Here is a 27,797-nt window from a genome sequence, read left to right as displayed (position 1 = left end):
AGAAGTTGAAACAATTTCAATGGGAGTTTGTCCCGCCCTCATGGAAGGAAAAAAAAAAAGAAAAAAAAAAAGGGAACAGGCGCTCCCAGCCTCCCAAGTCGGAGTCAAGGCTTTAACTTTGCGCACAAGTTTCTGTCAGACGCACACCAGCGCTGCAAGATCAGGACTGCGAGGTAAGCAACACACGTTTCATACGAAATAAAAAAACCACTCCTAATGATTTATAAAGTAGCGGCTCGTTGAGCACTTTCAGTTTCACCTGACAAATTGCACCGATGTCAAGTGATTCCATGTAAATGCTTGGATTACAATGTCTAGCCTTGTTATGGTTTGGATAGAAGATAATTTCACTCCATCTAACTCCACGTAGGTTTATGTTGTGACAGTCCTCTGAAATGAGGGTTAAATGATCAGTTGTGTAATCCTAATGTGGGGGTCTGCGACTGTGACGTTCATGTGTTGAAGTCACCTCCAATCTTCAAGTGTTCAAGTCTAATCCATCCAAATATTGACTTATTTTATGGAGCCTGGGGGGATTAAGATGTGCAGAAAGTGCTCTTTGCACGTGCCTATCAGAAGGATAAAGGTCAATTTTCGACTACTGTGGAGGCGAAGCAAACAAGTGGCTGTGATTTTGTAGGACAGTGCCTGAACTGATAGCTGAACAAACAAGACAACTCACTATTTTTCCACAGTAAACAGCCAGATACAGGAGTTTAAAAGTATTGGATCTGTCTCATGCCCAGTCACTCTGATTTCCTTATCACATGGCCTTTTTTTTTTCTTTTTACTATGCTGAATGTTCCCTTTCACATCCTGTGAATGCTGCAGAGACACGGATAGAGCTCAGGTTTTGGTGCTTTTCGGCTGAGTTCAGTCCTGTTACAGCACCATAGCAGTGGGCCTGGTGCCAGTTAAATACTGTGAGATCTGGTAAAATGATTTTGTACCCACAGCACACAAAGACATCATTGACTGTGTAAATGGAGATGCATTGCACTTTGTGTTGTTCTGAAGTTAGGCCTGAATCATGGAAGAAGACAGAGCAACAGATTTATTTTCATGACATGTAGGCTTTTGTGATAACAGCCACATTTAATTTTATTCCTTTAGAAACGCTGCTTTGCCTATTTTCCTCGCAGTGAGGTAGATTCACTTGAAATACCCGACTTTTGACAAGAGTTAAAAGTCACATTTGAATACGTGCAGAGACTGTATTTTCTTCCACTATCTCAATACCTCCAGGAACAAAAGTGTCTCTGGAAGAAAAAGTAGTGTTTAAGCACAGCCTATACTATCATTTGCCTTCTCTAACAGCTTCTTCGGGGGGAAATCTTTTCCAATAGAGTCTGGAACAAATGTGATAACAGAAAAATCCTTGGAATGAGCGCCAGTGAAATTGGTTAGAAATGTTTCGGCAGGAAGCGTCTAAAGACAAGTTGGTGATGCAAAACAGTCGTAAGTCAATCTTTAATTTTGAAGCAAACTCTTGAGGTGGGGATGCCGTATAAATCTTTTGCAGTTGGCACGAATGCACGCAGTGAGGGGAAACAGGAAAAGTAAAATAGAAAACACCTGCTTTTCACTATGCTCACTGATTTGAAGTCACATCACTTGCTGACAGGATCAAACCTCACACTCTTTTTCTACACTGTATGGCACACAGAGAAAAGCTTGTATCAAATCCATTCAAATACTGCAAAAATAATAACACCTGAAATGTCGTTTTCATAATACCTAGGACAAGTAAATAAACCAGCAGTGGAGCAGTTTGAAACAATAGTTTGTGTTCCACCAATAATTATAGTCAGACATTTGTTTCCCTTTAGGGAAACAGACAGTTTGACGAGATTACACTACATGAATGGATAAACTCAGATAAGGAGTTCTCTGTGCAAAACATTCATCACATATTTTTGGATGGCATTGTCACATAGGGGAAGATTTGTTATTTCAGCAGTGTGTTTTCAACATCCGAGACTATTATTGTACATATCTTCCCCAGTCAACCATTGCAGTGGCCAAATTTCCATGTGCAATTAAATCTAAACCACTGCTTTCAGTCATCACAGTGCCAAACAAGTAGGAATGGAAAAATCTACATTTGGCAGGGGGTCAAATCAAAGCAGACAGGACATTAGGTAAAACGAAATTGCTTTTGATGATACGGATAACAGGGCACTATTGCTGAATTTCAACGTTTTACTATGAATATGTAATAACTACTGTTTACTTTCACAGGCCAAAACAACCAAATTCCTTCTCGTCTGGGACAAAATCTCATCTGAAGAGACGCTCACTTTGAAGAGCTGTACTTATTATGCACAATGAACATTCACAGGGCAATATTGTTTTTATGTTTGACAATCCTGTGCTTGGATGTGTGTCTAAGCCAGAATGACTGCACAGGAGTGGACTGTCCTGTGTTGCAGGACTGCATTGAGACAGTTTTAGAGAAAGGTGCCTGTTGTCCGGCCTGTGCACAAAGGGGCTGCACCTGTGAGGGTTACCAGTACTATGACTGCGTCCAGGCTGGCTTCCGGGAAGGGAAAGTCCCACAGGAGACGTCTTACTTTGTGGATTTCGGAAGCACCGAATGCTCCTGTCCCCAGGGAGGAGGGAAGATAAGCTGTTATTTTATTCCATGCCCTGAAATTCCTCCCAACTGCATTGATATTTTACGACCCGCATATGGATGTCTGCAGTGTGGGCGTATTGGCTGTGTCAATGGCAACAAGAAGTATGAGGCAGGACACTCCTTCCAGATAGACGACTGCCAGGTATGTCACTGTCCAGATGAAGGTGGAAGGTTAATGTGCTCACCCATCCCTGGCTGTGACCCGCGTCGTGTTAATAAGCCTGTATGGCCAACAACCACTGAGAACAATAACCCATTGATAAACACTGGCAGGCGTCATGACAGCCGACAAACGAGTCCCACACAACAGTTTTCCAAGCTGGCACTGGAAAACACTTTACCACTGTATAAGCAGGACCCACCCAGCTTTGGAACAAGGGATTACGGCTTACAGCCAGAGTCGACGTCTTCCACTTTTCAAAATCTGGCCCAACCACTGGAATCTACTACAGTACCACCAGCTTACCGTGAGTCAAGCTCCACTACTTCCAGCTCTCATGATGACAAGAGACATGCGCCTCAAAGCCCAAATCCAGAGAGGAGCCACGAGGATGAGGTTACACAGAACATGGATCCAACCACCACCGGGGCTCAAAGCAAAACATCAACATCACTTACAACTACAGCCACACAGACAGAGGCCACAGAAGATCCCAGGCCACTGCAGGAAACCACAAATAACAATGACAGGAGCAGAGCGGTGCAGGAGACACTGAAAGACGCAACGCACAGTGTCCGATCCAACCCAAGAGGCAGGCACTTTGGCCAGAACAAACAGCGTCAGAGCAGCCGTGGCAGAAATCACGGGAGCTCCCATTCGGTCAGCCATAAGGGACAAGAAAATGTGTCGGCTGAATACAGGCAGCCGCTTGGAAAAGAGCAACAGGGTTCATTCCCCACAGTCCAATTCAGCCCCACGAGCAGAACTCCAGTCAGGATGAAAGAGGACAGCGCAGAGCCTGAAAGACAACCTCAAACCCTCCACAACTACCAGCCCCAGGATGTGAAGGAGGACGAAGAAGGTAAGGCAGCATAGATTTAATACCTTTATATCACCTTAACCTTTTAATAAACAGAAGCCGTACTCTTTCAAGTGTTAAATAAAAAAACCCCAATTGAATTCAAAAGAAAAGCCGTCCACTCCGCCCCACTCTCTTCATCCTGTAGAAGGTCACAATGGGGCTGTGGTATAGTACAGGTGACATTTAGCAAATGGCAGGGGACATGCTAGACAGGTTACCAGTCCACTGCAAAGAAATCAGAAAAGGTGAAACAAAAAGAAAAGTTTCAATGATTCATTCAGTGTCTACATCAGCATGCATCAGCAGTGTGATGAGACGCTGACACATTTTTTTCAGAGGAAACCTTCATTCTCCGTCTCTCACTTCCTGTCTTTTGAGGAGGAATTCATAATCACTCTATTCAGGCTGGCGGGGATCCAGGAAAAACAATTGTTCGTCGAAAGTCTGTTTTCCCAAGATAGCATTTATCTACCTTACTCGGAAGAGAAAATGACTATATCGGGTAAGTAGTCATTTTCCTGCATTCAACTTGAGAGAATGCCCTTTTTATTTCTCCAGAGGTTTGTTAATAGCAAGTAATATTAGGCCTGGCAACACTTTTTTCACCATTATTATAACCTCTAATGTGTTCTGTATGAGCAGCTGAATTTGTGACCCCCCCCCCCCCCCCCCCCCCCCTGCTCTTTTGCCCCAGTAAGAAGACTATTCCTGTCTAAATCCTTTGTGTGATTACCAGCATATTCTCCAACAGATCAGCTCATCTTCAGAGCTTACAGTACGGGCCAATGTACTGCAGCCACTGGGGTGGAAAGCAGATGATGAAGTGATTATAAGGATATCTAGTTGATTAGGTTCAGATTGGGCTGCACAACGGTGAAGTGATGTCTCTCTTGTTGGACTCCTGGCTTGGGAGATCTGATGGCATTTGCATGTTCTCCCTGTGCTTGTGTGGATTTTGTTCAGTGTAATTGTTTCCTCCCACAGTTAAAAATCACGCACTTGAGGCTGATTGACCCTGCCTTTACCTATAGTCAGCTGGGATCTTAGATGGAAAGTTACACTGTGCTGTGAGGTCAAGTTAAATGTATATAAACATTAAATCACCCCATAAAACTCCTTATCATAAATTTACTTTATTTTGTCATTGAGATACCATGTGGGTTTTTTTCTAACAACAATCAAGTACCATGCCAAGTTACCCAAGAAAATAATTCAATGGTGTATTGGCTTTCAAGACTTTCTTATAAAGCAGGTGAACTAAATAATATATGTGAAATCTATCTGCCTTGTCTTTAACCCAAAAAAATCAAAAGTCATTGAAACTGAGTCAGGATTCAGAAAGATCTTTCTCAATTGTGTTTTTTGTCCAAATAACTGCAAAGTTAAGGTGCGTTGTTAACCTACTTTACAACACAGTGATTTTTGTTGAGACCTGTCCGAGCTTTTCTTTCCTTTCAGCACCTGGCCCCTAAAGGTATGTGTAGTTTAGGCCAAGTTCATCTGGAGGGACTCGATAGGAGGAGAGTATACCTCCAGAGGTACAACTGAAGTTGATGTGAAAAACAAAATAAAGATGGAAAATCTTTAAGCCTACGGAAATACTAATAATGTTAAAAAAGCTCTGTTGTTCTCTCATCACAAAACAACAGAATAAATCAGACAAATGAAACTATTTAGGACCATTCGTGAGTGTATTGCATTGCCCCCCCCCCCCCCCCCCCCCCCCCCCCCCGATGGCACATCTGGTTAAGTTTTTGACCTTAAATGAGGTGGGCCTGAGTTCAATATCTAAAATTTAACCAAGTCGATGCAGCAATTTTGTAATGACGTGCTGTGGCAATTCACTCTAAATGAATGAGGATGGACCTCTTCTGGGATTTATTCTCTTGTGTGTCTTGTGTGTGCTGTAGATGTATCTTAGAATGTCACATTGCAAAAGGGGTTTTATGAAATAAAATAGAATAGCCTAGGAATCAGCTCAGGTCTAAAAATATAAAACACATAGATGCTTATTCTTCAAAACTGGTCCGGCGCCTTTTTTTTTTTTTTTTTTTTTTTTTGCAGGAGAGAACATTGAAATTTCTTTGGCCCAGAAGAAGTAAACATTACCAGAGTGATGACATTTTTCAGCAGAAACAGGAAGAAACCCAATTCACAAGAGCTTCGACTAATGCTTGTTTCAGTGTCATTAGCTGAGGATGCAAAAGTTATTTGTACAGGAAAAGAAAAAGCATGAATACAAAGCACTGGGGATTTTTTATTTTTTTTTTGCCAAATATAAATGGGTTTCCTTCACTGTGGAACATGGCCTAAGATAAATACTTTTTTCTTTTTTCCGTCAATAACTTGTGCTCATTTGCCCCTTTTTTTTTTGCAGCCAGATGTAGAGGGGGGGGATGGGATTGTTTAGGCTTTCTGATGCTTGGCTGACTGGGTATAGGATTTCTTGGGGGTTGTACCTGTGAGCAGCATAATGCCCATGTGATGAATGAGACCACTGTTATGGCTTGATTGCCAGACGCTACTCAGTGCTCCTTCATGAGCCGGTGTGATTACCCATCTCCCGCGAGGCTGCTGGTTTCCCAATGTTCCCATGTAATCACCTCATCTGAAACACACCTCCGCACAGTCTCTTCTCAGCAAACTTTCCTTTCTTCTCTCCAAATATCAACCACAGCAGTTTACTAAATTACAAGAATGTTAGACACAGTCAAGAGGAGGCAAAAAAGGATGAAACTTTGTTTTATCTACAAATCTGTCACAACATGCTGCACGGAGGAGTGGGATGAGCGGATGTATAATTTTCATGGATGAAAAGGAGGGTTAATTCCACAGCTGACCATGCAAGAGTTCATATCCGACATTACCACTGCTGGAGTTAGAGGAACACATTTTGCCATGCTCATTCAGTGCCTCTCATGTCATTTCCAGTCATTTAGGCATGTTTCCCACCTTTAATACGGCCTTACTAAAAACCGCCCAATCCACATGTCACCCATGCTTATAAATAAAAAAAAGCATCTGCTCCAGATGCAAACCACACATAAAAGACACCCACAGCATAAGCACAGGGAGATTGGTGATCAATTGTACAACGACAAGAGATTCGTCATGTGCATAGATTTAGTTTAAAGACATGTCATCCAGGTACTCAGTCTTGATTTTTCCTCCGAACACAAAACACAGAAAACCTTTTGAAAATATATGCATGACTCATATAATGATGTCTCATTCAGATAATAATTACTTTGGATTTACTTATGTAAAATCAAAACTACCATTTTGAGTAATGGAAGTTACTGTGTTATTTTTATCTATCACGTCTGCAATCAGGCTTTGGGTGGATTTCCTCTGGGAAGAAATGAGCAAGTTTTCCGCGCTCTGGTCTGTGAACACACCTTGGAATATATAAGACATACCAGGGCAGACGGCCGCAGGTCTGAATTACCTGATTGTGGAAAATGTCTTGAGGTCATGAAGACCCCTGGTCAAGTCTGGGATTGGGGGGCTTTTCTGTGAAGTTTGTCTCTTTTCCTTGTGTGAGTTTCCACTAGGTACTTTTTAGTTTTCTCACAGTCCGAAAACATGGGTTTTAGGTTTCTTGGTGACTCTGAAGTGTTCGGTAGGTTGTCTCTGTGTGTTTGTCATGTGATGGACAGGCAATCTGTCAAAAGTGTAACCTGTCTTCACCCACCGTCAACTGAGGTCAGCTTCAGAAGCCCGTGATGCTGACTGGATCAATCAGTAGAGAAGATGGATGGACAGACGAGTTTTTGCAAGTGTGAATCTCTCCTTTCATCTTCTACACTAGTGATTCTCAACTGGGTCGTGACCCATAATGTTTTAGTGTGTCGATGTTAAGATAAAAATCAATGCGGCATTGTCAGATCACACTTCTTAAGAAGTCACATTACAAGGCTGCTAATGCCTTGGAATGTGAGTTGACAACTGTCATTTCACATTTTAGAAGAAGACCCACAAAGTTAGTTTACATTTGCCGCCTGAGCATGGCAGCTGGCAGGTATGATGCATAATATGAGAGATGACCTTCATTATATTGAGGCTAATGGAGGACAACGAAAAGTCAGTGTTTTGTGCAGCGAGGTGTCGGCATGTTAACGGAGGAAGCCATACAAACTGAACCATTTGGAGCTGTACTTCGTCTGAGTAGAAAACTCTTTGATTACATATTTGTGCATGACCATGCAGCTGAGTCTTTTTTTTTTAGAATAGAATACAATACAATACAATAGAATGCAATAGAATAGAAACTTTATTGTCACTGTCACCAGTACAATAAGATTAAAAACATCCCAACCCATCTGTGCATCATAAAATCAATAGAAATACAAATAAAAATAGAGAAAAACAAACCATCACTCACACACACAAGAGTACATTCCAGTGTAGATACATTCCAGCTTGTAAAAGTTGTAATTACTGATATGATAATTTGGGGGGATTTTGTTCAACATTAAACTTGCTTTTGTGTGTGTTGACATACTGTAATCTCTAATAGCATACATTTTAGTTTGAAGGTTTTAAGATATTGTTCTTGGCTCATCTATCAGGTGATCCTGAAGCCCGGACAGTTGAGAATCCTCTAATTTGTTGTCTTGTGTTTTCAACTTTGCTTAAGATATTTATAAACTGTTCACACAAGTTAATTGAAGCTTCTTTGTTCAGATGTCCAGGTGAGGTTATGTTGTAGATTTAGTTGTACTTGCTCACATATTTATACAGTGCTTCCTCTAATGAATCATTGGTTTTGTTGTCTTCTTTGTTCTTTTTGCTGATTGCTATACTACACAGCACTGCTCCCACAGGTCATCAGTGGTATTACACCATTTGCTACACATCAATAAGCTCTTTGGATAAGTACCAAATTACTTTTCCAAAATGGCTCTGTCTGTGTCTGTCTGTGTATTTAGCATTGACAGGCCTTTAGGGTGTCAGGGTGCTGGATCTAATCCCAGCTGGCTATGGGCGAATGCAGGGTACAACATAGACAGTTTTCCTGGACAAATACCAAGAAACAGTCACACATACTCACACTCACACGTATGGGAAATTTTAGAGCTGCCATCTTACTTTAAATGCATGTTGTTGGACTGTGGGAGGAAAGAGAAGTACCCGGAGAAAAGCCAAGCATGCACTGAGAACATGCAAAATCAAAACAGAAATGCCTCCGAGCCCACCAACCCGGAATCAAACGACATTCTCCATATGATGTGAGAGCGCTAACCACTACACTTTCACCAAAGGGAGATGTAATTGGATTGGAGATGAGTGTGTGAAACCACCGAAGCCCCCGAGGCTTTCATCATCCTGCTGCGACCCTGGCTAAGACTACAAAAAGACGGGTCACACGATTGCTGGCTCGCAGTTTCATTGAATTCAAGGCAAAAGTCGTCCATAACCGAGACCTGAATTGACTGTTTTGTGGGTGAAGTCATGGCGACTGCAGGAGAGCCCTCCCTGTTATGTCACATCCAGCTGTTCGTGGACAATGATTATGTGTTTCAAAAGACATGAAATCACTTCAAGCACTCAAGTTATAGCTTGAAAAAGCATTGTATCGCCTCCTCCTGAGCTCAACACCAGCCTGCACCACACTAACACACACACAAACACAGGCCTGCTTTAAATCTTTCAGCGTTTATCGTCTGGCATGTTCAGCCGCACCGGTTTGTATGTCGGGGACCCCTTGGCATGTGCTATTAGTCATGTCCCGCTCTCTCCAGACCACCTGTATTGTAAATCACTGCCAAGTCCACAAAGGAGAAGACACATGAGCCTTGATTAGTGGCAGCGTGCTGCTTTATGACACCTCCAGACATGTTAAGAGTTGCCCCTTTTGGTTGTTATTCTTGCTTCAAATTTTCAGAGTGGGTGATGTCACCAGTTGTGGATTTGCACTAAAGCAAAGCATCTGGTGTTAATGTGAGTCTAATGGAACCATATAAGGACGGGCTTGGATCAGTGACACTCTTTTGCCACCTTTTGAGATCATATCTCAGGTTTCTATTGTGGAGCCACTATAAATCAACTGAGTTAATTAGTGTACGGCTTAATAGTAACCGTAAGGGCTAGATTATCAGGACTGTCAAAGGAAGAGGAAGAGAGTAGATTTACCATGTCTAAAATAGGTCATCACTTTTTTTTTTAATTACTAGTAGCTATTTCAGTGACGAAAAAGTCCTCGAGCTGTATGCGTCTTGCTTCTGTATACGTTCCATGCTCTGCATAAACATGTGCAGCGAGTTTGTGTTTATTCAAGAGAAGGCAGCCGTTTCCACCTGGAGAAAATGAATGGGAGGGATGAGAAGGCGGGAGAATAATTATGTACTCTGTCTTTTAATATACATTCACACATGTTCAAAGAGGCACAGATACTGTAGTTATGTATCAAAGAGTCAATGTGACTTTCAAGGTTTAGATTCCCCATCTCTAAAACTTCCAATTATGTGCGCTGCAGCAGTCACTTGCTCAGATGTGAGTAATTGCTTTGTTCTCATTGTATAGTTAAGGTATATAAACAAAACCAAGCAGACATGGAATTTAAATGTTAACTTTTACTTTTGAATTTCTGCTTTTGTTCCCCTGTTGTTGTCTTTTTGAGACCTCTGCACGTGTGTTTTGCTCATATAGCATATGTGAGAGAGATCAATTCGATTTTTTAATAAGGTTTTTCATATAATTTGTAAATGAGCCAATCCTCAATTTCAGAGCTGAAGACTATCTCAAGAACTGCAGCGAGGATTGCTGTTTAATTTAATCTACATTCACCATCCCCAGAAGTTGAACCCCTCTTGCTTTGAAGATTCTATCTGCAAACATCAGGCTGGAGTTTGAGTTTGAGGCACCTATCTGTGTTATTTCATTTTATGAAAGTTAATAACCAGCAAAGTAGATTAAAGGGTTGCATAATAATGCGAAATTTAAAAAAAAAGAAGTATAAATTCAAGTTTTGAATTATGGTTTTTCTGTTACTTGAATGAGTAAAACACTTCAGTTACAATGATATAGCTATGTAGATTCACATGAATATATATATATATATATATATATATATATATATATATATATATATACTTATGGTATGGTGAGGCAGACTGAGAAGATGTGATTGTCTTGAGTTAAGTCTTGGACGGTCGCGTGAAGGCTACAAATCAACACAGGAATGCACTGCCCTGTTATTGAAGAAGCACGTGTACATTTTCCTCGTAAACTAGACGATGTGTTTTTGCTCTCTGCTCCCAGGCCAAGTTTGAAAATAAGTGCTAATTTGTTTTTCCTTCTCTCTGCTCCACTCTGTGATTAACCAGCATGTAACATAAAATATGTTGGGTTTTTTTCTGAAGTCATTTTTTCAGTCTTAAGTTTCTTACTTTTTCTAACAAAATTGATGCTTGATACTAAAACAGACCTATTAGTTGGAGACACGTGTCCCACTGAAGAGAATATTCCGTTGCATTTCAGATATCAGTAACCTCATTTTTACAGCCTTTCGCGTTGACAGGAATCTTGGTTGCTCAGTGTTGCTAATGCAGCCGAATTCTTGTAAACATTATTTCGTGCGATTACTCTCAAACACAGGCTGCACTGAGCGGGATAAATCTGGGTGTTTGTGTTTCATTACAGTGTCTGCCAAGGAGCTGGTGAAGACCTGCTGTGAGACGGGGGAGAAATGGGCTTCAGCTAATGGCCACTGCAACAACATGGACCTGCCCACAAAAGACAAGCACTCCATGTGCTGGTAAGGCCATTATGTAACGCCAATCTATCTCATTAGATTTAATATCTGGGTAAATCTGAAGAGGATTAAGGTGATTGTCTTAAAAGGCGCAAAAGCAATAACAACACAGAAATGTTCACGTGTGTTTAATTGGGTGTTTTCGAGCTGGCTCAAGCGCACTTTCATTCATTTTCCTCTGGAAAACACAGAGGAGATTAAGCTTTGATGGGTAAGAACAGTAAGATTTTCATTTCATTTGAATTCCCAGTAACTTGAAAACACACTCCACTCGGCTCTCTGGCTAAACTCACCAGGGGTGTTGTTGTTGCTTCAAGGCCACGGTTTCAGTCCAAACATTTTTGCAGTGGTTTCTCATGCGCACCTTTCCCTGCCAGGACTGCACAGCAACAGTGCTGCCTCGGCTCCCTGAGAGAAAGTCGGTGCTTGGCTGGAATTAATGCAGCCAGAGCGGGAAGTCAGTGCGAGGAGGAGGCCAGCAGTAAATGTGGGATTGATTCCTACAAGGCAAGTATCAGAGACCAAGCACCGCGACAGAGGGCAGGACAGTTCACTGGGCCCAAACTCAAACTTTGCTCTTGTCCGTTTCACGTCAAGCTAAATGAATACAGTATTTACTCATTGAACTATTTAATTCCACATACCCTGTGAGGATTCCTGCCGGGGTGCCAGGTCTCTGTTATTTAATGATCTTATTTAAAAGAGACAAAATGATTTAGGCCCGTTTTACAAGCGAAGACTCCCACAGTCCTACAAACTGTTATCTTCAGAGCAGAACTCCTCAATTGCAAATGTCAGATGTCAGTGTTTCGGCCTCCCTCATAACTGATTTGATTTGAAAAGCAGCGTCGGTGGATTGGAGGCCATTATTCCTCTCAGTGAGGGCCGTGCAGTGATTATTGTGTAAACACTGTGTTTGTTCAGATTCCCAAAGCCACTCACATGCCATCCGACCTGTGATGAAAGTAACCACCTCAGCGGAGAGCGTCGAGGCACTTCAGCAGGCTGAGGCCATTACTGACACGATTGTGCAGTACAGCGGTTTAATGTTGCCTTTCACCACTTTCCTGAGTGACCCCTGTAGTTTTACTGATATTATGTCACCTCCAGCCATGCTCCATCACAGTGGTCATTACTTCCGTTTTATGTTTCTCCATGCCCCAGTGAGCTCTCCGAGGTGATGTGGCTAAGAGCTTCAGAGGAACAGGAGGAGAGTTGCTCTAATTCAAGATTTCTAATGATTGAGGTTCAGTTCAAGAAAACCCAGACATTGCAGCTCAGTCGTCTACAATGATAATATTAACCTCAATATGCAAAACAGGTGGAAAGAACAGATTTCAAATACTCACGCAGAGATATTATTGGACTTTTTTGAGCATTTTTTTTCTCCAATTGTTTGGTTTTGTTCTGACCTAAAAACAACTTGTCTTATGTAATCTACTTAAAAAATTTGAAGTTGCGACTGACTATACACATGATTTGAAATAATATTTATTTTTATAATATTGTTATTATTTTTTATTTTCATTTTTTGTTGTCAGTAATGTGATTCTTTTAACAGAAGTTTTTATCTGTACATTTGTAATTTGCATGTATCTTATTGTTTGTCAGGTAAATGTGCTTTGAGCATCAATAATTTAAGCAATTAAACTGAAATAATTTTCTGCTATTAACAATTCGATTCAGCAGGGTTATAAAGTCACTCGCTACAAGTAGATCTTGGCAAGTGTTCTCTGTACTTTCACCTAGGTATTTTTAAGTACTTTTACATGTAACTGGGAACAATTTGGGAAATTCTATGAGAAATTGTCGACTTTCCAATCCGCTTTATCCAAAATAGGTTCTTGCGGGCTGGAGCTGATCCCAGCTATTTCTGGGTGAAGGCAGGATGCACACTGGACAGGTCACCAGACCAACACAGGATAGACAGAGAGACACAGACACTCACGTTCTCACCTACGGGCAATTTACAGTCACTAGTTTACCTCAAATGGATGTTTTTGAACTGCGCAGGGAGAACATGCAGACTCACTTCTTCAGCCTGGACAAGAACCAGGACCTGCTTTCTATAACCTGGGAGTGCTCACCCCCCACAGCTTTAGGCTACTTCAATATATATTATTTAGTATTTTTCACACCTACAAAAACCTTTGCAAATAAGACCTAAACACATAAATTACACTGACTCTGATGAGAAAGTCATTAGTTTCTGAGTTATATGAACTCAGTTTGACCTGACGATGAGATCCAAGAAAACAGTGAATCTCAAAAATATTTAAAATTCATGCCACGCTTATAAAAATAAAAAAAACAGATCATTACATCATATAGAATTAAAATATTTAACTTTAACCCCAAAATGATTCCGTTGGAGAAAAAGAGGGAAGATTTGTCATCTTCAGGCTATGGCTGAATGTGTCTAAAGATTGCAGCAGAGCATCGACCACAGCGGCTATTGAGTCAAATATTTGATCTCCTATGAGGCATAACAGTAAAATTCTGGAGATTGCCAGGCAGAGTGCCATTGTATTGGCATCTTCGGTTTCAACCTAATTCTTTGTGGTTAAAAATCCTACGCTATCTGTCGCATTTTTAGATGTTTTTCTAATAAAGAACTAACACAGCCACTAAGGGAAGAGCGAGGAGCACATAGACCAATAGAGCTGCAAGATTTATTCTTCAGGGAGCAGAGTGGTTTCTGAGATATTTCAGCCTGCTGTAAAGTGGTGTAACAACTGCTGTTCTTTGCAGAACCACATGATTGAATGATTATGAGAAAATCTTGCATACAGTATGAGTGCAGTGTGTGTCGCGGGTGGCACAGCAGCTATTTTAAAAACCTGCCGTGATGCAGGACAACTTGTTTAAAAATTCTTTGTTTGAACTCCAGGAGTGCTGCGGCTGCTGCTCCCTTGGCCTGCAGTTCCGCAGTGAGGGGCATCGCTGTGAAGCCCACCAGTACCTGGGTTTTCATTGCAGGCACATCTTTTTAACCTGCTGCGAAGGAGAGGCGCGAAGGACTCTGGATGAAGATGGCTGGCACACTGTCAGAGAGAGACCAGCTCTGGACTCCACTACACCTCCCAAAAAAGGTTCGGTGGACAAATGTTCACAGGCAGAAATACACAGTCCTGAAGTGGACGTTACAAGAGGGAAGGGGGGGTGTTGGAAGGTGGGATGCGTCAGTGGGTGCTGATTGAAAAGACAGACAATTCATTTCCATTAAACTAGCAGTAAAAAAGAAGCACTGCAGAAAGCTCCCTGGACCCATGTGAAAAATGGTGCACGCTATTGGCATTGCAGCCTGGTCACTCCATGTACCGTAATTACTCGAGATCTAGTATCTGCCTGCCTGCCTGGCAAGGCATTTTCTTCCATTCCATTAAATCACTCTGTTGTTGGACGTCGTCTTGCACTAATTTAGTTTGGCTGCTGCGAGATAAAGAACTTGGCTCATATCAAATTTATGCTGACACAGTTTTCTGAAACGTGATCTGTTGTGTGGTCGTGGGTGTTTAGTAACATTTTGTTGGGATTTGTTTTTTTGTCTTGTTTTTTTTTTCGACTTTTGACTTTCACTGCAACAATCTGCCTACAAAGTAGACATGCTGTAGCCATGTCTGTTAGCATATCTACTGTAATCGTGTTCTTCTTTGTGCCTATCTGTATGAGCTTCACAATTTTGGGGGGAATGAGAAGGAGTTTGCATGTGATGTGTTTGATGTTTTGCACATAGAAGAAAAACACAAACAGTACAAACACAACAAGAAACACAATGATCCATATCCACGCTGCATATCTCCCTCGGTTATTTATGTGCATTCCCAAGGTGTTTTCCACCTTGTTGTGTTTCTGCTTGTCTAAAGAAAAGAAATTCTCATCCTTGTTCCTCTAGTGTCTGACAACCAATACCCGAAGGAGGCCTTCTCCATTGGCGAGGAGCAGGATGTGCAGAATGGAGTGGAGGGCCCTTTTGAGGTGGAGGACATGGATGAGTGTCTGATATATGAGGGCAACATCTGCCACCACAGATGTGTGAACACACCAGGCTCCTACCGATGTGAGTGTTTCCCTGGATACGTGCTGCAGGAGGACGCTTTCACGTGTGCACAAGGTAAAGTGATGGCCGCCGATGTCACTTTGTCCCACAGTGGTAGCAGACATATACAGTGGTTTAAATACACAGTGAAGCTATGTTTACCTTTTGATGCTATGTGATGTATAGTCTCTACAGACGCCATAAGATTCTCACTTCATTTGTCTACATGTTCATGGGGTAGTATTTTTCTGGCTGGTTTTACATTTCTTCCTGTCTGCAAGGCCTGGTACAGCATCATGACAATTATTCTATTCGTACACTAACATCCTTTTCCTGCACTGACAGCAGTCCAAAAGCACTTCAGCTGGAAGAAAAACATTTTCACTATTTGATTTTTTTTTTCTTTGCTCAAGAAAGGACTTAAAGTTCTGCTCAGATGTACATTTTTTCTTCTTCAGGTAATACAGTGCGACGAACCAGACTTTAATCAACAGTGGCTTTTACCAACACAAGCCTGTCTCAACAGGATACTAATGCCAGAGTTCTCAGCAAATTACAGTGAGGGATGGGGCTCACTAATAAAACCAAATGTTTGTCTGCAGGCAGTGTCTTTTCCTGTCTCACTTCCATTGCTATTACAACTTTCATCTGCAGCCACTCGCCTCCTATAGTTGGATGAAAATGCAGAAGGACTCGGCCTCTAACTAAGACTGCTGGAGATGGAGAGGCGGAATCCGTGATTACAGTGTAATTCATTGCTCCTCTGTTGACATTATTCATGTTCATGCAGAGACGGTGGATGAAGAGAACAGACTAAAGGAGGTCGACAGAGCGGCAGCGGATCCCACCTCACCACTTCCGCCCCCCACCCAGCCTGCTGTCCCACTCAACCCCTGTGAAGGTTAGAAATGCACAGCTTAATCATGGTGGGGAGGGCTGCAGGGCTGACAGCTCACAATGAGCACTTTCATTCATCCTTATGCTTTAATCAGAGACTGGAACGTACATCCTGTTGCAGCCGAATATGTTTAGAGGAGAAAGTAGCAACTGGCTGCCATACATTGACATGCTCTTATTTCATACTCACTGTTTCCATAAAATGCAATGGCGCCACAAATGCTAAACATAAGCAATGATTTGGCACTGACCACTCATTCCCATGAGCACCTCATATCATAATGTGTGCACGGTCACATTCTGTTGCTTTTGTTTGGTTTCCATGACTCGTAGGGTGGAGGTCCACCACACTGTGGACCGAAACCACGAACAACAATATGACCAGGTCAGGGATCAACCTGGACGAAACAAGGAGTCAGCATAAAGCCATGAATGATCTATTACACACAGACACAATGCTCTCCTCTGTTTCTACCTTCATACTGCTTTGAGGAGAAGGTGTGCGGGACATTGTATGTATTTGACATCACCATTCAGTGTTATTTTCCAGGCAACATCTGTGAACAACAGTGCACCCCAGTGGGAGGAAGTCCTCAGTGCTCCTGTTTACCAGGATTCACTCTGAGAGCTGATGGACGCTCCTGTGAAGGTAAAACCTCGTTATAATGCAGAAGACGTTTTCTTACATCACGCCAGGGTAGCGTGTGTAAATCATAGATGTGATAAGCGACTCACCATTTCAGCCATCGTAACAGTTTTCTTATTCAGGCAAGGGAGTTTGGTTCCAGATGAGGAGAGTTTCTTGGCAAGGCGGTCTGAGACTGATTTGTCTCCTTCTCTCATCAGCGCCTCCAGATTTGCAGAGGAGATTCAGCCCTAATCCCCCTTCACTCTCAGCAACACACTAAAAGTTTTCATCTTGTTCCTGAGCTGACTCTCCACCAGGGGGATTATCTCAGTTATCCATGCATTATCACGATATAGCTTCCTGACCACATACCATATGTCGCCATTATTTCCTCTCACAATGGTGGTGGGCTGTGTCTTTTTATCATGAGGCCGATCAGCGACTGCTGTATGTGTCTAAGCTGTCTCCCTGGGGATATATCTTTAAGTTAAGCCACAACCACTGGCCCGTCTCCTGTGTGACAGCAGCAAACTGTGGCAGTGACACAGAAAGCAGCTCAGTGTGGTGACAAATTTCTCATTGTGCGGGGGTTTATACCCAGTGGCCTCGGCTCTAATCTCTCTCCTAGAGGAGGGTCCAACCTGTCTCTTTAATCTGCTCCAAAGTGCTGACTATTTCACACAGGCCACGTCAGGCTCTGCGGCTCTTTGTACGTCTTGTCTGCTGCTTTCTCAAACCCATTCTATTCCAGTGCACTTGTCATTGTTTATTCTCTTTTCTCCCACTCACACACAAATGCCTCCATTCTCTTCTTTTTCACCATCCAGACATAAACGAGTGTTTGTCTGCTCGTGCCTGCCAGCTGAATGAGCACTGCGTGAACACTGCTGGGAGTTATGTCTGTCAGAGAATGATCACCTGTCCCCCCGGATACCAGGTCAACAATGACATTTGTGCAGGTACATTACACCTTATCAGCGTTAAGCAGCGTCAAAGTTTTCCCTTCCACCCACAGTCACTTGTGTTGTAAATTGGCAGCGAGGGAACGCTTGTATTGTAGTATGCTCACAATGTAAGGAAAACTCATTGTTCAGACACAATCACTGTTACGACCGATGAGAGAAAGACTTGAAAATACATAATTTTTTGTGTAAATCTAACTTTACATGTGAGCCCAGAGGACAAGAGGGAATTCTGAAACACTAGGAACTAAATATTCTAGGGATTTCAAGATATTTTCAAAACTTTTGTGACTTTTTGCACTCATTATGAATATACACATTTTTACAAATAGGAACTTAAGCATCTTTGAAAGGGCTAAATATCCTGCTGGATTACTCTTGAAGAGCATACATTCGTTTAGTATTTGTACTTGTACTCCACAGTTTAATGAGTTATTTCCATGCTAGATATCTCAAGGCTATAATTAAATACTGTATATGGTGTCAAACTGACCTAACACCTTGGTGTTAATGGGATTATGAGGGGTTTAAAACAAAAGTGTTCTGGATTTTCCTACAAAAAATGTTTAAGAAAACTAGTTATTCTTATATCCTGTGATTGCATTTGACAGATTGTCAATTTGGAAGTTAAAGGAAGACACACAGGTAAAATATGCAAACTCAGAAAAGTCAGATTAGCACAGGCTTTCAAACAAACCGGTGTCTTTTTGTTCTGAGGTGAGACTGCTAACCACTACTCAACTGTGCCCATCGATTCTCGTAGTATTTGCTCACTCTGAATTACGTCTGGAGCTGCGTAGCCGTGGGTGGCGCAGTAGTAAACCTCTGAGCATGACTCATTATTTCCATGCACCATAAATTGGTCTCATTCATAAAGCAGCGGCAGTTCACCTGCAGAGGCGCCTCGAAGATGAGTTGCTCGAGCGGTTTGCTGCTGTTTTGTTTCTGCGAGCTCAGGAAAGGAGACTCAGCTAATCAGCATCCTTTGCAAATTAAAGGCTGTTCAATCGGGCAAAATGAGCATTTAACAAGAAAGAACCCTGAAACCTTTAAACATGTGCTGCTTCAGGCCAAAAGAGAAATCTGTGAGCCGTGCACCTGCATTGCAATCGACACAGACTATAAACAGAAAGTCTCTGTTAGGGAATTCATTGTTAAACCTTGTATCAATACCCACTGTCTTCACATTGTTATTAAAGATCTATAGCGTATGCTTACCTTTGTAACAAGAGACAACACCGAAAAAAAATTGATTTTGCTTGAAAGAAACCAACAGTTTTCTAGTTTTTCCAGCTTGAGATGTTAATCAATTCATTGTGTATTCATGGTTAATGTGTAAATGAATGGAGTAAAAAAAAAAAAAAAAGTAAAAGTGGTTGCTACAGCAGACTCTTGTGTACATCCACACCCTAACCTACTGTCATGACAGAACTTTCACTCATGACAAAGAATGAGATTACAGACACAAGCAGCTGAAGTTCGATTCCTCTGGAAGGTAGTGGGTTCATCTTTTGACAGAATGAGGAGCTGGACCTTCTGGGAGTGGTTGAGTTTACAACTGCTATTGAAGGTCAAGGAGACACGTCCAGCTGCAACAGGCCCCGAGGTCGGCCCAGGACCCATTGGAGAGATTATATCTGCAGTCGACCTTGTAGCTACTGGAGGAAGTTCAATGGCTTCTTTGCTCTCTATATTGACCCCATTGGGGTCCCATTAAAAAAGACGGATGCAAGGATCCATCTCTGGGTCTCAACATCTGCTGGAATGGGCTTCAGTTTTCTGTAAAACACAGAAAAGTCTAAAACAAAAAGGGTTGTTATACTTTCGTCACTTAATATTGCCTTTGCATCCTTAGCGCAAGGCTGTTATTAGAGGCACTGACAACAGGAACAAAGTGTCAGGGTCAGTGGGGTTAAATCCTGTAATGAAGTAGCAAGTGGACTCTTTGACCTTTCGGGGTTTCTTGGAACGTCACTGAGAGGGAAATATCTGCCAATCGCTTACATTTATCTTGCTTCCTGGATTTTCTCCCTCTGCCTCCTCTGGTGTCAGATTCGCTCAGCTTTTTTCCAACTCTGCCAGGTTTGTGTCAGTAGCAAGATGCTCAATCACTCTCTGCTGTTTAGAGACCTACCCTATATCTGCAGGGCGGCCTGCCAGAACTGGTTTAGGCCTCTGTACAGCAATTACAGCAGTGAAATCTTGCAGGCCTGCTTGAAATCGTAACGCTTATGCATTATTCACACACGGACACACACACACACACACACGTTTTGTGATCTTTTAAGGCTGTTATTTCCCTCCAGCTTTAGTTCACACTACAGTAACAGATGTGGAAGTTTGATTGGCAGGAGGTAAATCTCTCGTAGGCAGGTGTCGGAGGACTCTTGAGGAATATACTGCAATGTTCACTCACACACTGCATAGGAGGAAGGATGCTTGTGAATTCTGCTGGTTCAATTCATTAGACGTATTCATATAGTTGAAACAATAAGCTGTCATTCAACCTCTTCTGGTTGTAACACAAACTTTAAATGTAGATAAGGTCCCTAAGTTGTAAAACAATTATTTCTGTCTTGATGAACCTCTCCACCCCTCTCTGTGAGAGCTCTAAGACAGAGCAAAGAAAGAAACATCTGCAACCGGCTACTGAACCACAGTGCCATCCAGTGGTGAAATATAATATTACATGTGTGTGGCATTATTTTCAATTCACAAGTTTTTCAGTCCTCATTAACTCATTCATTTATCTTCACTTCACAGACATAAATGAATGTGTACAAGGAAGCCATAACTGTGGAGTTGGCTTTGAGTGTGTGAATACAGAGGGCTCATTCAGGTGCAACCTGAAACCTCAATGCCCTTCAGGCTTTAATCAGGATACACAAGGAAACTGCATAGGTAAGAAAATCCTTTTTGGTTCATTATACTTGGTCATGAGCTGTATTAATCACTGTCCATATTTGTTTTTCAAACAAGAAAAGTACTAATATATGTTTATTTATTTATGCATGCATGTACATTTTAATACAGGTGTTGACGACAGATTGTAACTTTACATCATTTGGTACCTTAAATTCCACCTTGATCCAGAGAAGCAACTGTAACTCCAGACTGTATAAGTAATTATGTCTTAATTCTTAGTCTTACCTTATTATTGTTTACAAAGGTGTGTACTTGGACTTTTGGCCTTAGTGGATCATCTCACCCTATCGTGTGCTCCCCCTACTGTTACACTAATATCTCAATCGCCTCCTTCACTACATGAATCTTCTCCAGTTTTCCTGTTCTCTACCTTGGCATCTTATATTTTTCATACCTGCTGTCTCTCTTCAACATATGTATAAACCATCTCAACCATAAATTCAGTAATTGGCATAATATTGATTAGTAATTATTTATTTTAGATGTTCCAATATATTTATAAGATGTTACATAAAAAATAAATCTAAATATTTAAGTATTAGTGTTTAGAGGATCACTGCGGTAACGTATTTGGTCTGTAGATGGAGTTGTAATTACATCTAATAGATTTTTCTATGGTGTATTTCTCATCAACACAAAAACAATTTAACGTACACCTTCAATATACATAATATTAAGTCATATATATATTTGTGTAAGGGCCTGTTTTTGCCTACAAACTGTCTCTTGGAGTTGCTGTTTTGTTCATACAAGTTGAGTAAACTAGCGTAGATAGACAAAGAAGAAGTTTCTCCGCAGGTGACTTATAGACTGTGAAGCACAACGTTGCAGGTGAATCTGCAGACTTGCAGTGACAGAGGGGTTAAATGCCACACAGACAGGAGATCAGAGAAGTTGCTGTTAGGGGCTGCAAAGGGGTGGATAAAAGCCAATCCTCTGTCCTCCTCCAGTACAAACTGATGCTGTGGAATTAGCCCCCAGGGGCAGGAACTGGGGCATGTCGAGGCAGCAGACGCCTCTATAAAAGAGGCGTAAAAGAAATGCTCTGAGAAATGAGAAAACTGAGAAAATGTCAGAGACACACACACACACACACACACACAACAAAGTCATCCAGGGGAATGCAACTGTGTGATGTGTGTTTGCTTTGAAATCACAACACGGCGTGGCTGAAGAGTTGCGCTCCAGCCTCTCGTGCCTTGTCTCTGTGCCTTTGGGGCCTTCCTCTTCTTCTACCTTTCTTCGCCTTTACCTCGCTCACTCTATCCTTCTCTCTTTACCAGACATTGACGAGTGTGGCGCTTTGACCCAACCCTGCAGTTCAGGTTTTAACTGCATCAACACAGTGGGCTCCTACATGTGCAACAGGAAGATAACATGTAGCCGTGGCTATCATGCCAGTCCTGATGGATCCAGATGCATTGGTAAGATTTGGAGGTATTACACATGAAGCATGTATAATCAGATTTGATACGCTCGCTCATCGGGAGCAAAAGCCTGAAAGATTATTATTTTTTTTTTTTACACATAGTATATAAAGTTATTTTACTGTTACAAACATAAAAATAGCGAAAGAATCACCTTTTTTTTTTTTGAGAATTTTGGTTAACAAAAAATTCAATTAATTGGAAGAATTTGCAACGTTGGTCCTATTTCATGTTATTTGAGACACACTTTGGAGCGTTTTCATATTATTGCATTGATTTCTCTGTCCTTTTGCAATCCATGTGCATTTTCTAGATGTGGACGAATGTCAAAACAACCTGCATCAATGTGGAGAGGGTCAGCTGTGCCAAAATTTGCCTGGTTCCTATCGCTGCGAATGCCAGACCGGCTACCAGTACGACTCTTTCAGGAGGATGTGTGTTGGTACGACGAACATAGCATATATCAGCGAGGAAAAAGCACTTGCTGTGGAGCAAAAAAACATCTTTCAATCAAGTTCATTTCTGTTTCACTATCTTCTTCTCGTTCACCCACCTTCTTTATACACACCATGGCCACCTTTCTTCTTTGTGTGCCAGCTGTGTTGAGGCTGTTTATTATTCTGTGGTGAGAGTGCTGCTGCTGTTTCCCAGCCTCTGCTGCCGGCTGCTGCAGGAGCCACTGGGATACTGATCACGTCTCTTGCTGCAGAGGACTGCTGCTGCTGCTGCTGCTGCTGCTGCTGCTGCTGCTGCTGCTGCTGCTGCTGCTGCTGCTGCTGCTGCTGCTGCTGCTGCTGCTGCTGCTGCTGCTGCTCTGTCTGTTTGGGATTCACTGTGTTGTGACTCTCATAATAATGGACTCTGCTTAAGTGTTTAGACTATCAGCAGACAGATGGTCCCCTTACATCACATTCTCATTGACATGAACACAAGCATGCACGGGCATGCACACGTACGCTGTTGTGCTGGGCAACAAACCTTGCGCACGATTGCTTGCACACGTGCGCTTGCACACATGGGTGCAAACACACAAACCTGAAATACACTTAGCAAGGCATAATGATGCTGCTTCTCCTTCCCCTCAGATGTAAACGAGTGTTGGCGCTACCCAGGCCGGCTGTGTGCCCAGACCTGTGAGAACACCCCAGGCTCCTATGAATGCTCATGTACTTCTGGTTTCCGCTTATCTGGTGATGGCAAGAACTGTGAAGGTGTGTTAATGTCTTGTCTGAATGGGTGTGTGTGCATCAGTGTGCACATGTCGATGCACGTCACTGTATGTTCTTGTGAATTTGTGTGTGAAAATATGTGCGTGTGTGTGAGAGTTTTGATGGGCCACCACGTCTGTGTGTGCGTTGATAACCAGAGCACGTTCTGAGCCGATAATGAAGCTGGCCTGTACACAGCATGTTGTTGGGAGTGTTGGATGATTGATGCACCGCTGCGTTAGGCTGTATGTCTTGCCATGCCTTAAAGCAGAAGCCAGTAAAAAAAACAAAAAAAAAAAAACATAATTGGCTTAATAAAACATCTTGTTTATGTGTTGGAATATAAATACTGAACATCCCTTTGACAGTAATAATCTCTAACCTCTAATCTGTAGATGTGAACGAATGTCTGGCGAACCCGTGCAGTCAGGAGTGTGCCAACGTTTACGGTTCATACCAGTGCTACTGCAGACAGGGCTTCTACCTCCGGGAGGATGGGCAAACCTGCGATGGTGCTTTACGTTACATTACAGCTTTTACCTAACCTGCTTTGTCCACACTTCCAGTTACGTTCATAATAATTTATCCTTATTTATCCTTACAGACATTGATGAGTGTACCCAGAGCATCGGCCATCTTTGTACGTACAAGTGTGTGAATGTTCCAGGCAGTTACCAGTGTGCTTGTCCTGAGTACGGATACGCCATGTCTCCAAATGGACGGTCTTGCAGAGGTAAATACCCCCACCAAAGAAAACCTGATGCATGCTGCACCGTACTGCAGTCTATTCAGCACAAACGTGCCTCTCTGCACTGACATAGATCTTAGAAATGAGTCCACAGCCATTTTGCTCTTTACAGGGTACAGTAATTGTTCTGCTCAGATAAATATAATTGGTAGTTTTACAGAGGTGAAGTAATTACACCCCTCATAAAACTTTATTGGCTTAAAAATCTTGTCATGCTAATTAATTTTTTCATTTTTTTTTTTCAACTTCAGCAGTCTTTTTCCCGATGAGGAGGATTTTGCTGAAATTTCTATTATCCTGTAACTAACGAGCGTTTTCACCTCACCAGACAGTAAACCAGCCCCGGTGCAATAACTGTTTCTTTCAGATATTGACGAGTGTACCACGGGGGCCCACAACTGCTCTTTGGCAGAGACTTGTTACAACATACAAGGAGGATACCGCTGCCTTTCACTCAGCTGCCCACCCAACTACCGCAAAGTGTCCGACACGTGAGTATAAGCATCAGTTTAAGATTAGGGTTCAGTTTATTTTCAGGCCTTGAAGACTATATTTCATATTTTTGTCACATGCCTGGCAGAATTTCTTTTGCACATTTGCACATTTTCATTTTTCTCAATCATTCAATAAGTCTGAATGTGAGGCCACACGGTGGGTTAGTAGTTTACATTGATGCGTCACAGCGGGCACATTTCAGTTTAAATTGAGTGTAGTATATAGTATAATTCTCTATGTAAATATTAGGTAGCATCTATTCAGCTGCCTGGTGCAAAAATTGCTGTGACTATTGTCATGAAATCTCTCTATCATCCTCATGGTTCATCTTGGCGCCGGGTTCCCTTTTGTACCCGACTTGAAAGCTGTTTTGAGTCACTACAAGTGCCAGAACAGCACTCTGCTGACAACACACAGCAGACTTACTGTCACTCACATCTCTCACCCTATTAATGTGCCACATCAGGACACAAGTGAGCCTTGAAAGTTTGTGCATTACATGGTTTGGTAAGTTTCAACATCATTAACAATGAAAAAGCCACTGAACTTGGCACAAGTGCTATAAATAAATATTATTCATTAATATATTTCTTGACCTTCCCTCTAGGATAAAACAAAATCCATCTCTCAGTCTCTAGACTTTCAGTGACATGTACATACTATTTCCTTTGAGAACTGAATGAAATGTGAGTGCATTTCAGATGATGCCATCATTTACAAGTGCATCACGATTTTCTGAAATGCTTGTGGGAAAAAGCATGATCACATCCAGAGAGGATAAGCGAGACACGTCGGGCACAGAAGAAAGCAGATGCATTCAGCTGTTGCCTCTGGCCTTTACATGGTAAAACAGTTGCTGAGACCATGTTTACCTTTGCTGTGTCCCACTTAGACGCTGTGAGCGGATCAGCTGTCCCAACTATCTGGACTGTCAAAACTCGCCCCTGAGAATCACCTACTACTACCTCAGCTTCCAGTCCAACATCGTCATCCCTGCTCAGATCTTCCGCATCGGGCCGTCTCCTGCCTACGCCGGAGACAACGTCATCGTCACCATCACGCAGGGAAACGAGGAGAACTACTTTAGCACCAGGAAGCTCAACTCTTATACGGGCGCCGTGTACCTTCACCGACAGGTTGAGGGTCCCAGAGATTTCATGATCACCGTGGAAATGAAGCTGTGGAGACAGGGAACATTCACCACTTTCCAGGCCAAGATCTACGTCTTTATAACCGGGAACTCGCTTTAACGGCAGGCGTGTGCTACAGACAATATGGACCTTGATGCAGTTTATGAGGACTGTTCACGTCACTATTTAACAATGCCACTGTCCAGCAGGATGGATTGTTGTAGTTAATCTTGCTGTCCAGTTTAAGTTCATTAACAGTTATTGCTGTTATAGAAGTGGAAATATGTAGTGAAAAACATCAGCTTTTTTGTCATCTGTTTTGAATATAATTGCATGAAAACCACGTAATTTTAGATCATTTTGCCACTTGGTGTGCCATTTGAACACATTAAAGTCTGAATCTTAAGTGTGTCAGGTTATGAGTTAACCTTGAGTTTTGCGTGACTGGGTTTAAACCCTCAGTTGCATAAGGAAGGGAAACTAAAAGCTGGACAAATCTCAATGACTTCCTGTGGCGATCCCCAGTAAGAGGAAGCAGCTAAAATAAGATATCTGGATACAGAGAAATAATTGACACCACAAATAAATAAAACGTACAGTTTTGCTGAATATAGTGACCAGATGTGAGTAAAATATAAAAATAAAAGACAATGAGCCAGTTGCTGTCAGCTTCTATGTATCCTAGTTTCGTCTCATATCATACTTTTATTACGTGATGTGAAAGCTTTATTGTGAAAGTTTTATAGAACAGATATATGTTGTCACTTTTGTACTCTGCACTGCTGCTTTTGTTTTTAAAAACTAATTTAATGTTACTATGTGGTGTATTTTTGTAGCCCAGTAATCAGAAATATTATGAATGGATGTATCATATTTCTATGTTAGATTCATGAACTTCAAGGAATTTTAGTAAAATATTAAAAACACCAGTGTGTTTTCTTTTCTCAACAGCCATAAGAAGCATCATTTGTTAGGGATATGTGTATTTTTTCCTAATATTTGCTCAGCTATTTCCGATTATGAACCAATTCATCCTAATACACTGTCAACATTATTCTCCAGTGAAGCAGTTATAAAATGTATAATCCATTCAAGTCAGGGCACGTCTCAGAGTAAATACACATGCCTGTTTACATATCTTTTCACACCTTTCTGGTGAACTCAACGTGATCGTCATTTGTCATCACACGCCAATCGATGCAAGTTCATTCTATAACACAGTATGATACAAGCAAAGGCCATGTGATGTTCCCGTGGTAAAATGGTGGTGGTTTTCTTGCGTTGATGTGTAAGGTCCTGAAGGCTCAGCAGCTCACAGCTCATCGGCACAAGTTTGCAGGATTGGAAGGGTTACACTCCCACCTACAGGGTGAATGAAGTCCTGCAACACGTTTGCTCGAAAGCAACAAAAGACTTATTATTTAGGTCATAAATTGTACATGAATTCAACAAAGGCAAACACAAAAACAAAAAAGGGTTTTCCCTCTTTTAAGCCACACTGTTAATCTTCTGACCGAGGTTATTGAACCTCTTTGACCTGCTATAATCATAGGAAAGGGTGTGTGTGTGTGTGTGTGTGTGTGTGTGTGTGTGTGTGTGTGTGTGTGTGTGTGTGTGTGTGTGTGTGTGTGTGTGTGTGTGTGTGTGTGTGTGTGCGTGTGTGCGTGTGTGTGTGTGACAGCTGTATTAATGCACGTTGCACATCCGAACAGAGACACCCAGGAGTTTTACTGTCAAAGGTCGTTTCAACAAAAAGAGGTTTAATTTCAGTGACTCCGGCACTAATGTCAGTCTTTGCCTCCTCTCCTGGTGAAAATGATAATAGCCAGTTAGGTCCAGAGGTATTGGGAAAACGTTCAATACTCCTTTTCACAGTCTTGAAGTGGAAGACCTTCCTCCTGACATAACTCACAATAATAGCT

At 41.9% G+C, this 27,797-nt stretch overlaps 1 protein-coding gene across 2 annotated transcripts; it reads left to right on the top strand.

The window, feature by feature from the left end:
* Positions 1-72: 72 nt before the first annotated feature.
* LOC308112976 (fibulin-2-like) lies at positions 73-26,794 on the top strand. Of its 2 annotated transcripts, XM_080468832.1 has the most exons (17): positions 73-173; positions 2,242-3,660; positions 11,305-11,419; positions 11,794-11,923; positions 14,307-14,508; positions 15,312-15,530; positions 16,246-16,356; positions 16,903-17,001; positions 17,808-17,939; positions 20,706-20,843; positions 22,151-22,291; positions 22,608-22,736; positions 23,380-23,505; positions 23,898-24,014; positions 24,107-24,235; positions 24,618-24,741; positions 25,638-26,794. In XM_080468832.1, the coding sequence occupies exons 2-17, from the start codon at positions 2,328-2,330 to the stop codon at positions 25,993-25,995; spliced, it is 3,603 nt and encodes a 1,200-aa protein (XP_080324958.1). In that variant the 5' UTR covers positions 73-173; positions 2,242-2,327; the 3' UTR covers positions 25,996-26,794. The 2 variants fall into 2 exon arrangements, with proteins under 2 accessions (XP_080324958.1, XP_080324957.1); XM_080468831.1 differs by lacking the exon at positions 23,380-23,505 and having other exon boundaries at positions 107-173.
* Positions 26,795-27,797: the final 1,003 nt, after the last annotated feature.

Source organism: Lipophrys pholis (assembly GCF_963383615.2).
Source record: "Lipophrys pholis genome assembly, chromosome: 8".
In the NCBI taxonomy this organism is placed as follows: domain Eukaryota; kingdom Metazoa; phylum Chordata; class Actinopteri; order Blenniiformes; family Blenniidae; genus Lipophrys; species Lipophrys pholis.
The sequence above is the reverse complement of the archived record's forward strand: the minus strand, read 5'-3'. Positions and strand labels throughout refer to the sequence as shown.

Bases quoted from the DNA above. Each gene is read 5' to 3' on its own strand.
- LOC308112976 (XM_080468832.1), top strand. From the start codon at position 2,328: ATGAACATTCACAGGGCAATATTGTTTTTATGTTTGACAATCCTGTGC. The intron at 3,661-11,304 runs GTAAGGCAGCAT...GTTTCATTACAG, and splicing joins TGTGAAGGAGGACGAAGAAG to TGTCTGCCAAGGAGCTGGTG. The intron at 14,509-15,311 runs GTTCGGTGGACA...TTGTTCCTCTAG, and splicing joins CACTACACCTCCCAAAAAAG to TGTCTGACAACCAATACCCG.